At 46.7% G+C, this 14,263-nt stretch overlaps 1 protein-coding gene across 2 annotated transcripts in view; it reads right to left on the bottom strand.

The window, feature by feature from the left end:
- Nucleotides 1–14,263, bottom strand: part of FBH1 (F-box DNA helicase 1) — a 664,229-nt gene that overhangs the window by 574,716 nt on the left and 75,250 nt on the right. For both annotated transcript variants that reach the window (XM_078677274.1, XM_078677281.1), the window contains one exon: nt 5,099–5,234. In XM_078677274.1, the coding sequence (XP_078533400.1) occupies nt 5,099–5,234 (136 nt within the window). The remainder of the gene's footprint in view (nt 1–5,098; nt 5,235–14,263) is intronic.

The raw sequence follows: 14,263 nt of genomic DNA on the forward strand, positions 1-14,263 counted from the left end.
CGTTAGCGTCTGTAGTTCACTCACCCTGCGCAGCGAGGTGATTGCCACTTAGAATGCTGTTTTCATCGTTAGCATTTGTAGGGAGGCCTTATTGATTGGCTCAAAGGGCTCCTTCATGAGTTCTGTCAGGACTAAATTAAGGTTCCATGCCGGTGGTGGCACCCTCTTTGGTGGTGCGATCCTTTTTGCTCCTTCCAGGAATCTCTTTACTATCTGTGATGTGAAGAAGCTCTTGCCTGTTTCTCCTCTTGTGTACGCGACTATCGCCGCTAGGTGTACCTTTAGTGAGGATGAGCTCAGGTTTACCTCGAGCAGGTGCGTGAGGTACTTAAGCACAGTTGAGTCTTTCTGCATCTTCTTGTGCAGCTTGTCCTTTCCTCACCACAGTGTGAACCTCTTCCACTTTGACACATAGCCCTTCCGTGTGCTCGGTCTTCTTGCTTCATGTAGTACCCTCAGGGTGCTCTCTGGTAATTTCAAATGAGCGAACTCTATGTCCTCAGGAGCCACTCTACTAGGCTGAGGCTCTCTGACTGGGTGCAGCACCTCTCCGTCTTGCATGTAGAGTAGGTCTTCCCGTCTCCCGAATCTGTGGGGTGCACTCTGTGTCATCTCCATTATCTGTGAGTACCAGGTCTGCCTGGCCCACTGCGGTGCGACCAGTATCAGAATCATGTTGCTGGTTCTGCACTTGTTGAGTACTTGCTGTATCAGAGGGATCGGCGAAAAAACGTAAGTAAATGTCTTCGATCAGCGTATCCATAGGGCATTCCCCAGGGACCCTTCCCCTGGTTGCCTGGATGCGAAGTTTCGGAATTTTGCATTCTGCCGAATAGCTTCTTTGTTTCCTGTGCATAGAGCTCCCACTCGTGGGATGCAGAGGTCTGTCTGCTGAGCCAGTCTGCTTCTACATTGTCCTTCCCTGGTAGGTGTATGGCTAGCAGGTCTATCTCGAGCGGGATGGCCCATCTCCACATTTCTTGCGCTAACTTTTAAAGCGGGACTGATTGTGTCCCTCCCTGCTTGTTTATGTAGAACATCGCTGTTGTGTTGTATGTCTGGATCAACACTCTTTTGTCGTACAATTTTGTCTGGAAGGCCTTTATTGCGAGGAAGACGGTCTTTAACTCTAGGTAGTTGATGTGTTTTACCACATCTGCTGGTGTCCACAGACCCCTCACTCTGAGTTTTTCAATGTGAGCGCCCCATCCCTTCTGGGATGCTTCTGTGGTGATGGTCACCGTTGGCGTTGGTGGTGTCAGAGGCTTCCCCCTTCTCATGTTCCCCATGTTCCACCATGCTATCTCTTCTTGCACTGAGTGCGTTACAACCACTAGCTCTTCCCAACGACCTGTAGCTTGTGACCATTGTTCCTGTAGCCATTCCTGGAAAGGCTTCATGTGCAGCCGTACATCTGGCACTAGATGTACGCATGACGCCATCATGCCCATGATTTTGCTCGCCGTCCTCACTGTCAGAGCTCGCCCCCTCTGGTAGAGTCGTGTCTCCTTCAGCAGCGCTAGAGTTCTCTTCTCGCTGGGGAACACCTTGTTCTGTAAGTTGTTAATCTGGGCTCCCAGGAAGATTTTTACTTGTTCTGGTTTCATTGAGGATTTCCCTCAGTGGATGGAGAATCCCAGGCCCATCAGTGTGTCTGTCACTCTTTGTGCTTGCCGCTTGCACGTCTTGTATGAACTTGCTTTTACTAGCCAGTCATCCAGGTAAGGGTATACGTGTATCCCCTCCCTTCTTAGGTGTGCTGCGACTACAGCGAGGCACTTTGTGAAGACCCTTGGTCTATTTTTGTCAGAACGCCAAGGTTGTGAATTGGTAGTGGTCCTTGTTGATGATAAATCTGAGTAGATGCTTGTGCCCCCTGTTCATTGGGATGTGCAGGTAGGCATCCTTGAGGTCTATGGTGACCATGAAGTCTCCGCCTTGTAATTGAGGGAGTACCTCTTGCAGGGACGTCATCTTGAATTTTTGCGTTCTTATGTACCTGTTTAAGAACCTTAGGTCCAGGATGGGTCTCATTGTCTCGACTACCTTTGGTACCAGGAAGTAGGTTGAGTACACTCCCCTGTTCCTTTCCTTGTAAGGTACTGGTTCGATGGGGGGGGGGGGGGGGGCAGGAGGGGAAGGGGAGCACCCACAGCACCATCCCTTTCTGACTGAGAAAAGGATGTGGATTGGTGCATGGTGGCCGAGAAAGTGGTCTAGGAGAGTAGAGGCTGTCCCAGGAAGTGGGAAAAAATCTAGGGCAAATGGAATATCTGCCCATGCACGCCCTCCGTGGGGAGACCGAACACCACTGCAGAATGAAACTTGATAAATATGGTGATCACACCGACGCAAACAATTAAGCGAGCCTTGTCCAATGGTATGTATGTAATATGCCCTGTTACTATCCTTGGTAATCTTGATGTATTTGCCGTCAAATGCTTTGTTATGACTTCAATAAAAAGATATTTAAGAAAAAAAACTCAAAATGCTAAGCAAGTGGACACATCAGGAGTATTGGTCTGAACAGTTTTAGTGTCCTGATCCCCACTGGATGAGGACCACAAGGGTGATGGAGGCAGATGGATAGTGCGAGACTAACATCCTGTGGTGAGCTGAGTATGGGGATTTAGAGAGTTTTGCATGCCGCCCTTGCTGTGGTCAGTAGAGGCTGGCTACAGCTGATGGAGGATTGCCATGGAGCTTGTAATGCACTGTCAAGAGCTGGCATGACCCGATAGGGGCACAGAGGAGTGTGAGACGGAAGGGGTCTGAATTTTATCAGTCTAGCTAGGGCTCTTTGTGTGTTGTCAGAAAAGCACAGATCCAATGTCTCTCCGCACGGTCTGATCCCATTGGCCTGTAACAGGGAGAGAAGCTATCGGCAGCAGCCATTAGCAAGTTTGGACCAGTAGCACAGCAGACAGAGCCAAGACTCATTGAGATAATTGGATAACCTGCATGAAATTGCTTCTGAGTGCAGGGCCGAGGCCAGTCAAAGTTCAAAACTGGTAAAGAGATAAGCCTCGCGTACAGGATTTTCCTGCATGCCTGGGCTGAAAGTGCTAATTAGGATGAAAAGGAGGTTTGCATTACGTGCATGTTCACAACTTTTCTAGGCTGAATATTGCATTTCTTGGGTGTGCAGGTTGGCAGCCACAATGTTCAAGCTGTTAATAAAGTGCTAACAGAGTTTGCCATGGGGTGCCTTCTCCTTCAAAGATAGGTTTAAGGTGATATTTGAGGAAGGGCTCTAGTATTTTATTAGGTCCCCTAGACAAACGAGTTCTGAACTCCTCAGGCCCAATTCCAGTGTCCGCCTTGTTCTTCTGCACTACTGTGGAGCCAGCAAGACTTTCTTCATTTGCAGTGATCTGATCTGAGTGGAGAGGTGTGGTGCAGCGGCCAGGGCAGCTGACTTCGGAGCACAGGGCTCACGGTTCGATCCACAGCTCCGGTGGCAGCTCAGCTCAGCACCGTGTGACTCTGGGCAATAGCTCACTTAATTTCCACGACGGTCCCCAGCGCCTTGAGACCCGTAAGGGTGAGTAGTTTGCGCTTTACAAATACAGATTTACATTTTTACATCTGGGAGTTCTTGAGAAGCCTGTCAAGGGCTCCAGGAAAGGTTAGGCGGCCATAGTTTAGAGCCAGTGTCCATTTTGCTCTTAAGACTTTCAGCACTGGATCTGGGGTCGGGCTTTGTAGGCTGTTGCTTAGGAGTTTCAGACTTTGGATGGTGCAGGTATGCTTGTTTTTGAGGTGTCTTAGGTGGGCTGCCAGTTTGGGCACTTCCGTGAATCAGACACCAAGGTTATTATATTCCCTATCAGATTCCTTCCACAAGAAGATATCTACCATCTACAGAATCTTCTAGCCTCAATCTCCTGGACTCCTCAGCCATCTCAACCCCAAGACGAGGAACACGACCAACCACTCACCACCTGGGACCAGCTCACCACGCAAGACACCACAGCCATCATTACCTCCGTTGACTCAGGAGCACCCACATCCCCATGTCCTCACCAAATCTTCAACCTAGGGGGCAAGACAATCAGGAGCGAGCTCACCAGCATCCTCAAAGCATCAATCACCACAGCCTCATTCCCTGAATGGAAGCACACAGAAATCAAGCCCCTACTCAAAGTGGAAGACGTTCTTTCTCTTACCTCGCCGCGATATCTTGGAACAACCTGCCACTTCATCTACGGACCTCATCCTCCCTGCTAGAATTCAGAAAAGTACTCAAGACCTGGTTGTTCAACTGAGCCCTATAGCAGCACTTAAGTGTCTGGGTATCCTCATGGGTGAATAACGTGCTTTACAAATCCTGATTAACGTATATATGTGCTCCTGCTTACTTGCAGACACATAACAACAAGTATAATTTTGTGATCAGGGTGGTTTAGAGTAAGTCAGGTTTATGACACATTGTGTACAAGCAGTAAAACCACGCCTATAATATATCATACTTCTATTCAGTAGCACGCGAGCACTTTTGATTATATCCTCATGTCTGAGCAAACTACTACAATGAAAAAAGAAACAAGGCAACACAACCATCATTATACCAACATTAGATATATCCACAAAAGCAAGCATATTCAAAAACAGAGCCTTGCATATTAGAGGAATGCATTGAGACGTGATAAGATGAGTTCAGATATATTATTTTGAGCATGACTCAACACTGAAAACACAGAAGTGTCTTCAATATTAACAGGCTATTCCACATACACATATTTATGTGGAATACATATATGAAGATAGCATGACATACACACATCTGCAAGCGCAATGTCTGGGTAGCAATGAAATCAGAAAGTACTCTATTTAAAGCTTGGAATCTGTGCCTGACACAAAAGTGAATTGCAAATTAATTTTCTGTATATGCCTTTAATGGGAATCCTTGACCATGGAACTACACAATCTCTGTAGACTACAGCCAATCACCCAATGTAACCGAAAAGTAACATTTTATTTGATCTACCAGTAAAATCAATAACGAGATTAACTTTGACAGCAGCTGTCCAGAAAGTCAACTGAGATGCAATAAAGATACTTTCAGATCATAAATGTGTGCTATTATTGCACATACCCCTAACGGAGTGATCATGTCGGGAAGCATCTTGCACATGCAGGCTTCCGCCTTGGCATACAGATGATGATTCTTCAAACAGGTCAGAACTGCTTCATGATTCATTCTTCGGAGGCACTTAATGGTTGAAACACATCTATAGAAGACACATAGAAACATTCAGTAAGTCAAAAGTACTTTATTCGGTTTACATTAAAACTATAAAAGCATACTTAACATTTCATACAAGTAAGTTATAAAAACCATAAATTACATTAAAAATATTCAGAAAAATTAGGTGCATTCAATACAAATAATCAATTCATTTTGTGTAATTTCTTAAAAGCCACATTTCAAGGTTGAGGCATCCATAAATTTAATTAATTCAGACTAGTGCATTAGGATGAGTTATACAGAACTTGTTTTTTCTCTTTAATCTGACAGCTGCGGTAAGGAAACTAGCTACATTAAAAATTTACCAAACATTTGATAGTAACTGCAGATAAAGGAGGGCTGGCTTAACTTGCAAGAAGCCTTTGTTTTTTAGAATTGGGAGGATAAACCGCTTCCGAATTTGAAGAAAGTGCTGACAGAAGAAAATAAAGTGTGTTGTGTCCTGTACAGAAAAATCGTCACAAGAGCATACCCCCAAATCTTCCACCCTGTTCCAAGATTCCGCAAGGAGGAAATGAAATTGATTCAACCTGAATCTAACCAGTAGAAAACGGTGATTAGGGTTTGTGATGATGTTCAGGTATGGTTCAATTGCACAGGTAGTTTTTAGCAATTGGTGAGCTCTGACGGTCGGCTTTGCCAACTCCCTTTCTTCTCTAGCCATAGCAGCCATTGACAAGTATGAATCCTTTACCCATTTTACGTCCCCTTTCAACAACTTTTCAGGTGAGTTATATATCTCAGGTTGGCCCAATTTCACTGTCAGTTTATGTACATAACTCAGCCAGGTGATACGATTCCCATGATCAAGAGCTAAACAATCTTTTAGGATTTCCTGGTTCAGCTCTAATTCAGGGTTCAGCCATGTCAAAATCCATTTTTAAAGAGGTGCAACGGCTATTAAATCGTCCACAAAACCAGCTCCACACTCCTGATGGACAATATAGCCAGCTGTGGATTGTGGGACTGATAAAATATTTCTAAAAAACTTATTTTCAACAACCTGAATTGCCTTCACGTTCCTAATTCCCCAGATGTCCGCACCGTACATTGCAAGAGAGATGCATTTTGCTCCGTATATTTTCAAAAGGGCTTGCATTGGTCTAGCCCCCAATTTGCGTGCATAGCCCAAGACAGCTGATGTCGATCTGGCCAGGACATTTCTTTTCGCTATTATTTGTGGTGTCCATGAACCTTGATCGTCAAATATGATACCTAAATACGGGAAGGTAGAGACCCTAGACAACACATTCCCCTCGCAGTGAAAGGTTTTAACCCTTTTAGCTTTACAGCCAATTATCATTATGTGGGATTTAGAAAAATTGACACTGAGGTCTAAAGATTTCATAAAGGGTGCAACAGAATTTAAAAGAAGTTGTAACTCCACTGCAGTTCGTGCTAAAAGGGCAGCATCATCCGCATAGAGGAGTGCCGGAATCAGGCGTTTCCCTACACGCGGAATATCTTTACACGCTTCACATAAAACTGAGTCCAAATTATTAATATAAAGGGTGAAAAGTAAAGGGGCCAAAATATACCCCTGCCTAACACCATTGGCAATGCGTATTCCTCCAGTACAATGGCCCATCTGGTCATATCTCACGGTGGCAGATAAATCCCTATGCAGGTCTGCAAGGAAGTGCACTATATTTTTATCAACGCCTAATTTCAGAAGCATAACCCATAATTTGGACCTATTCACTCGGTCAAAGGCCGAGGAAAGGTCCATAAATGCCAGAAAGGTCCATAAATGCCAGAAAGAGTGCACCCTTCTTGGCGACTGTATACTTCCCAATTAGAAGGTGTAAATTAAGGCATTGATCAGTTGTGCCCCTGCCTTTCCTGAATCCATATTGCAGGTCTGAGAGGTTTTCATTTCAGCTAGCCACCCCGTGAGTTAACTAAGTACCACCCTTCCAAGCACTTTAACTGCAGAATCAATAAGGGAAATCGGTCGATAACTGGGATCCCCTCTGTTTCCCTTTTTAGGTCTCGCCTGTCGATGCGCATGCGCATCGAGCTTGCGAGACTATGGGGGCTTAAACAGTCTTTAACCAACTTGCAAGGAATCGTGGCGATTCCTTGCAGTGCCCGTGAAATTCAAGCTCAATGCGCATGCGCATTGAGCTTAAAAGCGCGTGCACATGCCCCTAGCCGCCTGCCTTGCATGTATTTTCCCTCAGGCGCACTCCTCCCACACCCCCGCTCCGCCCCCTCCCCTGCCTGCCGTGTCGCATTTCTTCAGTTCCCTTAGCCGCACTCCAGGCCCCTGCTGCTTTCACACCCTCTCCCCGCTCCGCCCCCTCCCCTGCCCGCCGTGTCGCATTTCTCCTCCCCCCTCCCCTTCTCTGCCTTCCCTCCGTCTTCCCTCCCACAGGCAACAAGAGGCTAGTTCACGACGCGCGTCCACATCACAGCCATCAGCCTCCCTCCCGCGGGCAGCTTGGCCTCAGGTATTCACCCCAGCGCGACTTCTCCTCCCCCCTAATTACATGCCTGCTGTTTACTTCTTTCACGGCCACTCTCTCGCACATCAAAGGCTGCTCACACACACCATATGCCCGCTCCCCTCCCCCACCCCCCACGCCTCGCAACAGACTTCATTGGAATGCGCTCCATGCATTCTCCCCTCCCTTTCAGCCTCTTTCCCAGCTCCAAGCCGGACCCTCCTTTCTCACCTCCTCTTTCTTTATTTACAGGGAGAACTTGTATTTTTCCCCGAGGCAACCAGTTCTGACACTGCCCGTCCCAGCACACACCAACTTAGAGCTTGACTTGTACTGACGCTGTCACCCCAGCAGACATGCAATCTGCATCAAGCATCCATATGCATCAAACATCCACAAGCAACAAACATCCACAAACATCAGACATCCACAAGCATCACAAGCAGCAGACATCCACAAGCGTCAGGCATCCACAAGCGTCAGGCATCCACAAGCGTCAGGCATCCACAAGCATCAGACATGCTTAGCATCAGACATCCACAAGCATCAGACATCCACAAGCATCAGACATCCACAAGCAACAGACATCCACAAGCATCACGCATCACACATCCACAAGCATCACAAGCATCAGACATCCACAAGCATCAGACATCCACAAGCATCACAAGCATCAGACATCCACAAGCATCAGACATCCACAAGCATCACACATCCACAAGCATCACACATCCACAAGCATCAGACATCCACAAGCATCAGACATGCTTAGCATCAGACATGCTTAGCATCAGACATCCACAAGCATCAGACATGCTTAGCATCAGACATCCACAAGCATCAGACATCCACAAGCAACAGACATCCACAAGCATCAGACATGCTTAGCATCAGACATCCACAAGCATCAGACATCCACAAGCATCAGACATCCACAAGCATCAGACATCCACAAGCATCAGACATCCACAAGCAACAGACATCCACAAGCAACAGACATCCACAAGCAACAGACATCCACAAGCAACAGACATCCACAAGCAACAGACATCCACAAGCAACAGACATCCACAAGCATCACAAGCAGCAGACATCCACAAGCATCAGACATCCACAAGCATCACAAGCAGCAGACATCCACAAGCATCAGACATCCACAAGCATCACAAGCATCAGACATCCACAAGCATCACAAGCATCAGACATCCACAAGCATCACAAGCATCAGACATCCACAAGCATCACAAGCATCAGACATCCACAAGCATCAGACATCCACAAGCATCAGACATCCACAAGCATCAGACATCCACAAGCATCACAAGCAGCAGACATCCACAAGCATCAGACATCCACAAGCATCACAAGCATCAGACATCCACAAGCATCAGACATCCACAAGCATCACAAGCATCAGACATCCACAAGCATCACAAGCAGCAGACATCCACAAGCATCACAAGCAGCAGACATCCACAAGCATCAGACATCCACAAGCATCAGACATCCACAAGCATCAGACATCCACAAGCATCAGACATCCACAAGCATCAGACATCCACAAGCATCAGACATCCACAAGCATCAGACATCCACAAGCATCACACATCCACAAGCATCACACGCATCAGACATCCACAAGCATCAGACATCCACAAGCATCAGACATCCACAAGCATCAGACATCCACAAGCATCAGACATCCACAAGCATCAGACATCCACAAGCATCAGACATCCACAAGCATCAGACATCCACAAGCATCAGACATGCTTAGCATCAGACATCTAAATTTAGCACAACAAGAAAACAGAACAGGTCCACAAAGTGGTGTGTAGTCATGCCGGAGATAGCGAAACACTTAGGTGTGTATGTGAAAAGATGACATTACATGACAAGAACTAGAACACTGTCTAGAACACGTCCCATCAGGCCACCCTCGTGGTGGAATATCATCATATGGGAAGTGGTGGTCACTCTCAAGCTCAACTGACCAACAAGTATCAGAAATCAAAGTCATAGTACTTATCAAAAACAGTGAAGATGAAAATAATAATATTAATCATAAACACAAGGTGCAGTGCTAAAATAATCGTGATGAGTAAGATTAACTACCAAGACTCAGAAATGTTCTAACTGCAGTCAAGGTGTCAAGGTTAAAAACACGCTGAGTAGTAATAGACTGGAACTACTCCTTTGCGCTATGCAGAGTGAGCATCAGACATCCACAAGCATCAGACATGCTTAGCATCAGACATCCACAAGCATCAGACATCCACAAGCATCAGACATCCACAAGCAACAGACATCCACAAGCAACAGACATCCACAAGCAACAGACATCCACAAGCAACAGACATCCACAAGCATCACACATCCACAAGCATCACAAGCATCAGACATCCACAAGCATCAGACATCCACAAGCATCACAAGCATCAGACATCCACAAGCATCAGACATCCACAAGCATCAGACATCCACAAGCATCAGACTACTTCCCAAATGTGAGCTACAGCATGCAAGGATGTTTATCAGGCTTCAGGTCACAAAACAAAAATGATTCGGACAATATAACACCAACAAAACAACGAAAAAATATCTGGCAGGAAGCGAGGACGAGGATGTACAAACACAAATGTGAAACAGCCTACTTTTTATTGGGGGAATAAATAAGCATTATTCACCCGGGGAATGGGACGGATTAAACACAATTGTCAAGAGTTACACAAAAAGCCGTACGCATATAACACGAGCATTTATTCACACGAAATTACATCAAATATACAAAAAAAAAATTCGCTACTCTACAGTAATGTGGACATAAGTCAGAATTCTGATAGCAACATGGAGAAAGCATATATAAGAAGACAATATTGCTTTACAAATACATCGTAACACAAAGCGGAGACATTGCATTGATTATTAACGAAGAGGAAGTATCACAAACCACAGCACGAAATTTACATACACATCAAAATAAAAAGCTATACAAACATACATTTAATAATAACTGAAATAACAGAACGTAGAGTTGAAACAATATAAAATATTCACGCAGATATACAACATACTACACAATTACACACAAAAAACACTGCTCTAATTATTAACACAACTACTAACCAAAAGCAAACATTTTAAAAATTAGATCTGAACAATAGGATACAATGCATTACATACATAAAGAGCCGACAATTCAAAATAAACATCCTTCGTTGCAAAACAAAGACACTACTATGCCAATAAAACTAATAGGAAACAACAAATCGAATAATTCATAACACTATACACACACAAAACAAACAACAAAAAACAACTTACCTGTCGAACGATGCACGGAACAGACAACGAAGCCAACACTCCTTACACGGGACCCGCTTTCAACAATATGGGGATTTCCAATTAGACGCGAGTAAATTGTTACGCAACGTGAGAGGATTTTGAAATCTCATTGGCTGACACGGACGTCAATCAAAATAGTACGGGATTCCAAAAAAAAACTAGAACGCAATAACTTAAATACGTTAATATAATTATGGGACAGTCACACTTCTGCTATTTAACATTTCCAAAACATATAATACAACAAAGATACACCAACAACTACACACACACAAGCACACACACCACAATCACACAAATACACAACACACAAACACCCTCACCCTCACACACCCTCACTCACACCCACCCTCACCCCCCCACCCTTACAACACACTCACCCTCACTAACCCTCACACACACACCCTCACACTCACACACCCTCACCCACCCCCACCCTCCCTCACACACCTTCACACCCTCAACCTCACACATCCTCACTCACCCTCACACCCTCACACACCCTCACTCACCCTCATGACCTCAACCACACACCCTCACATGCCCCCACCCTCACACACCCCCACCCTCACACACACCCGCCCTCACACACTCTCACACATCCTCACACACCCACACACATTCTCAATAAGCCTCACACCCTCACCCTCGCCCACCCTCGCCCACCCTAACTCACCCTCACCCTCACACCCTCACCCTCACACCCTCATCCCCTCACCCTCACACACCATCACCCCCTCACTTACCCTCACCCCTCACAACACTCACACCCTCACCCTCACATGCCCTCAACCGCACACACCCTCACACGCCCTCACCCTCACACCCCTTCACTCACCCTTACACCCTCGCCTCACCCACCCTCAACACCCTCACCCTCACAACACCCTCACCCTCACTCACCCTCACCCTCGCTCACCCTCAACGCCTCACCGTCACTCACCCTCACCCTCACTCACCCTCAAGTCTCACCCTCACTCACCCTCAACTCCTCACCCTCACTCACCCTCACCCTCACTCACCCTCAACACCTCATCCTCAACCCCTCACCCTCACTCACACTCACCCTCACTCACCCTCACCCTCACTCACCCTCACCCTCACTCACCATCAACCGCTCACCCTCACTCACCTTCACCCTCACTCACCCTTACCCTCACTCACCCTCAACACCTCACCCTCACCCTCACACCCTCAACTCCTCACCCTCAACCCCTCACTCACCCTCACTCTCACTCACCCTCTCACCCTCAACTCCTCACCCTCACTCACCCTCAACGCCTCACCGTCACTCACCCTCACTCGCCCTCAACACCTCACCCTCACTCACCCTCAACCCCACAGCCTCACTCACCCTCACCCTCAACTCCTCATCCTCAAGCCCTCACCCTCACTCACCCTCACCCTCACTCACCCTCACCCTCACTCACCCTCAATAATCCCTCACCCTCACCCTCACTACCTCACCCTCACTCACCTTCACCCTCACTCACCCTCACCCTCACTCACCCTCAACACCTCACCCTCAACAACTCACCCTCACCCTCATCCTCACTCACCCTCACCCTCACTCACCCTCACCCTCACTCACCCTCAATCACCCTCACTCACCCTCAACACCTCACCCTCACTCACCCTCAACACCTCACCCTCAACCCCTCACTCTCACTCACCCTCAACTCCTCACCCTCAACTCCTCACCCTCAACTCCTCACCCTCAACTCCTCACCCTCAACTCCTCACTCACCATCAAACTCACTCACCCTCACTCACCCTCAAACCCTCACTCACCCTCACCCTCACTCACCCTCACCCTCAATAACCCTCAATCCCTCACCCTCACCCTCACCATCACTCACCCTCAACGCCTCACCCTCACCCTCACTCACCCTCACCCTCACCCTCAACACCTCACCCTCACTCACCCTCAACCCCTCACCCTCACTCACCCTCAACGCCTCACACTCAACACCTCACCCTCACCCTCACTCACCCTCACACTCACCCTCAACTCCTCACCCTCACTCACCCTCAACACCTTACCCTCACTCACCCTCAACACCTCACCATCAACACCTCACCCTCACCCTCACAACACATATTGTGTTACAATAGGTGTCACATTTGCGGAAGATAAAACTATTGGCATTGTAAAAAACAAAGCTATTAATTACGCTATTTTCAAAACAAGCACATACATAAAAAATTTGTCCTTTACAATACCAATAGCTCAAACTTTCCTAATGCGAGACCTATTGCATTGCTGTGCTTCTCTCCCCTGCTGCACTCTCCTGCTCTCTAGAGATGTGGCATAACGACCAGAGCTGCCATATAAGTCACGAAAATACAAAACATGTTGCATTCCAAATGCTATAGGTGTCACATTCGCAAAAGTTATAACTATTGGCATTGTAAATGACAAAGCCATCAATTTAGCAATTTTAACAACCAAAAAATAAATAAGATATGTCATTTACTAGACCAATAACTACAACTTTTCTAATGCGAGACCTATTGCATTCCAACCCCACTCATCCACGCAACCTCACTCATCCACGCAACGCCACTCACACACGCAATGCCACTCACACACGCAACGCCACTCACAAACGCAACGCCACTCACACACGCAACGCCACTCACACACGCAACGCCACTCACACACGCAACGCCACTCACACATGCCACTCATCCACGCAACGCCACTCATCCACGCAACGCCACTCATCCACGCAACGCCACTCATCCATGCAACGCCACTCATCCACGCAACGCCACTCATCCATTTGCAAAACGAAAAAGGTCAAACTCTTCTATTGCGAGACCTATTGCATTTTCAATGCTTGTTGAAAATAGGTACTATTACTGACTCAGACCACCTGTTAATTAATCCCGTTTTACAGGCCTTATTAAAAACATTATACAGAATTTTAGACCATGTCTTATCAGATTTAAAGAGACCGGCTGGCTCGCCGTCCGGTCCTGGGGCCTTATTGCTCGTCATCTGATTTATAGCCTCTGATACTTCTAGCTCTGAAAAGGATAAAATATACGCCTGTCTTGAACGTGGTATTAGCACAGATATCTTCATCTTCATACACTAGTTTAAAATGATTACACCAGGCCTGCTCCTGGATACCACAGTCAAACTGGTTATTAAAGGAGTCTTGGAAAAAGGGCTTATTAACCACTTCCCAGAATTTGGCGCTGTTTTTAATAA

Source organism: Lissotriton helveticus, chromosome 1_1, assembly GCF_964261635.1.
Source record: "Lissotriton helveticus chromosome 1_1, aLisHel1.1, whole genome shotgun sequence".
In the NCBI taxonomy this organism is placed as follows: Eukaryota; Metazoa; Chordata; class Amphibia; order Caudata; family Salamandridae; genus Lissotriton; species Lissotriton helveticus.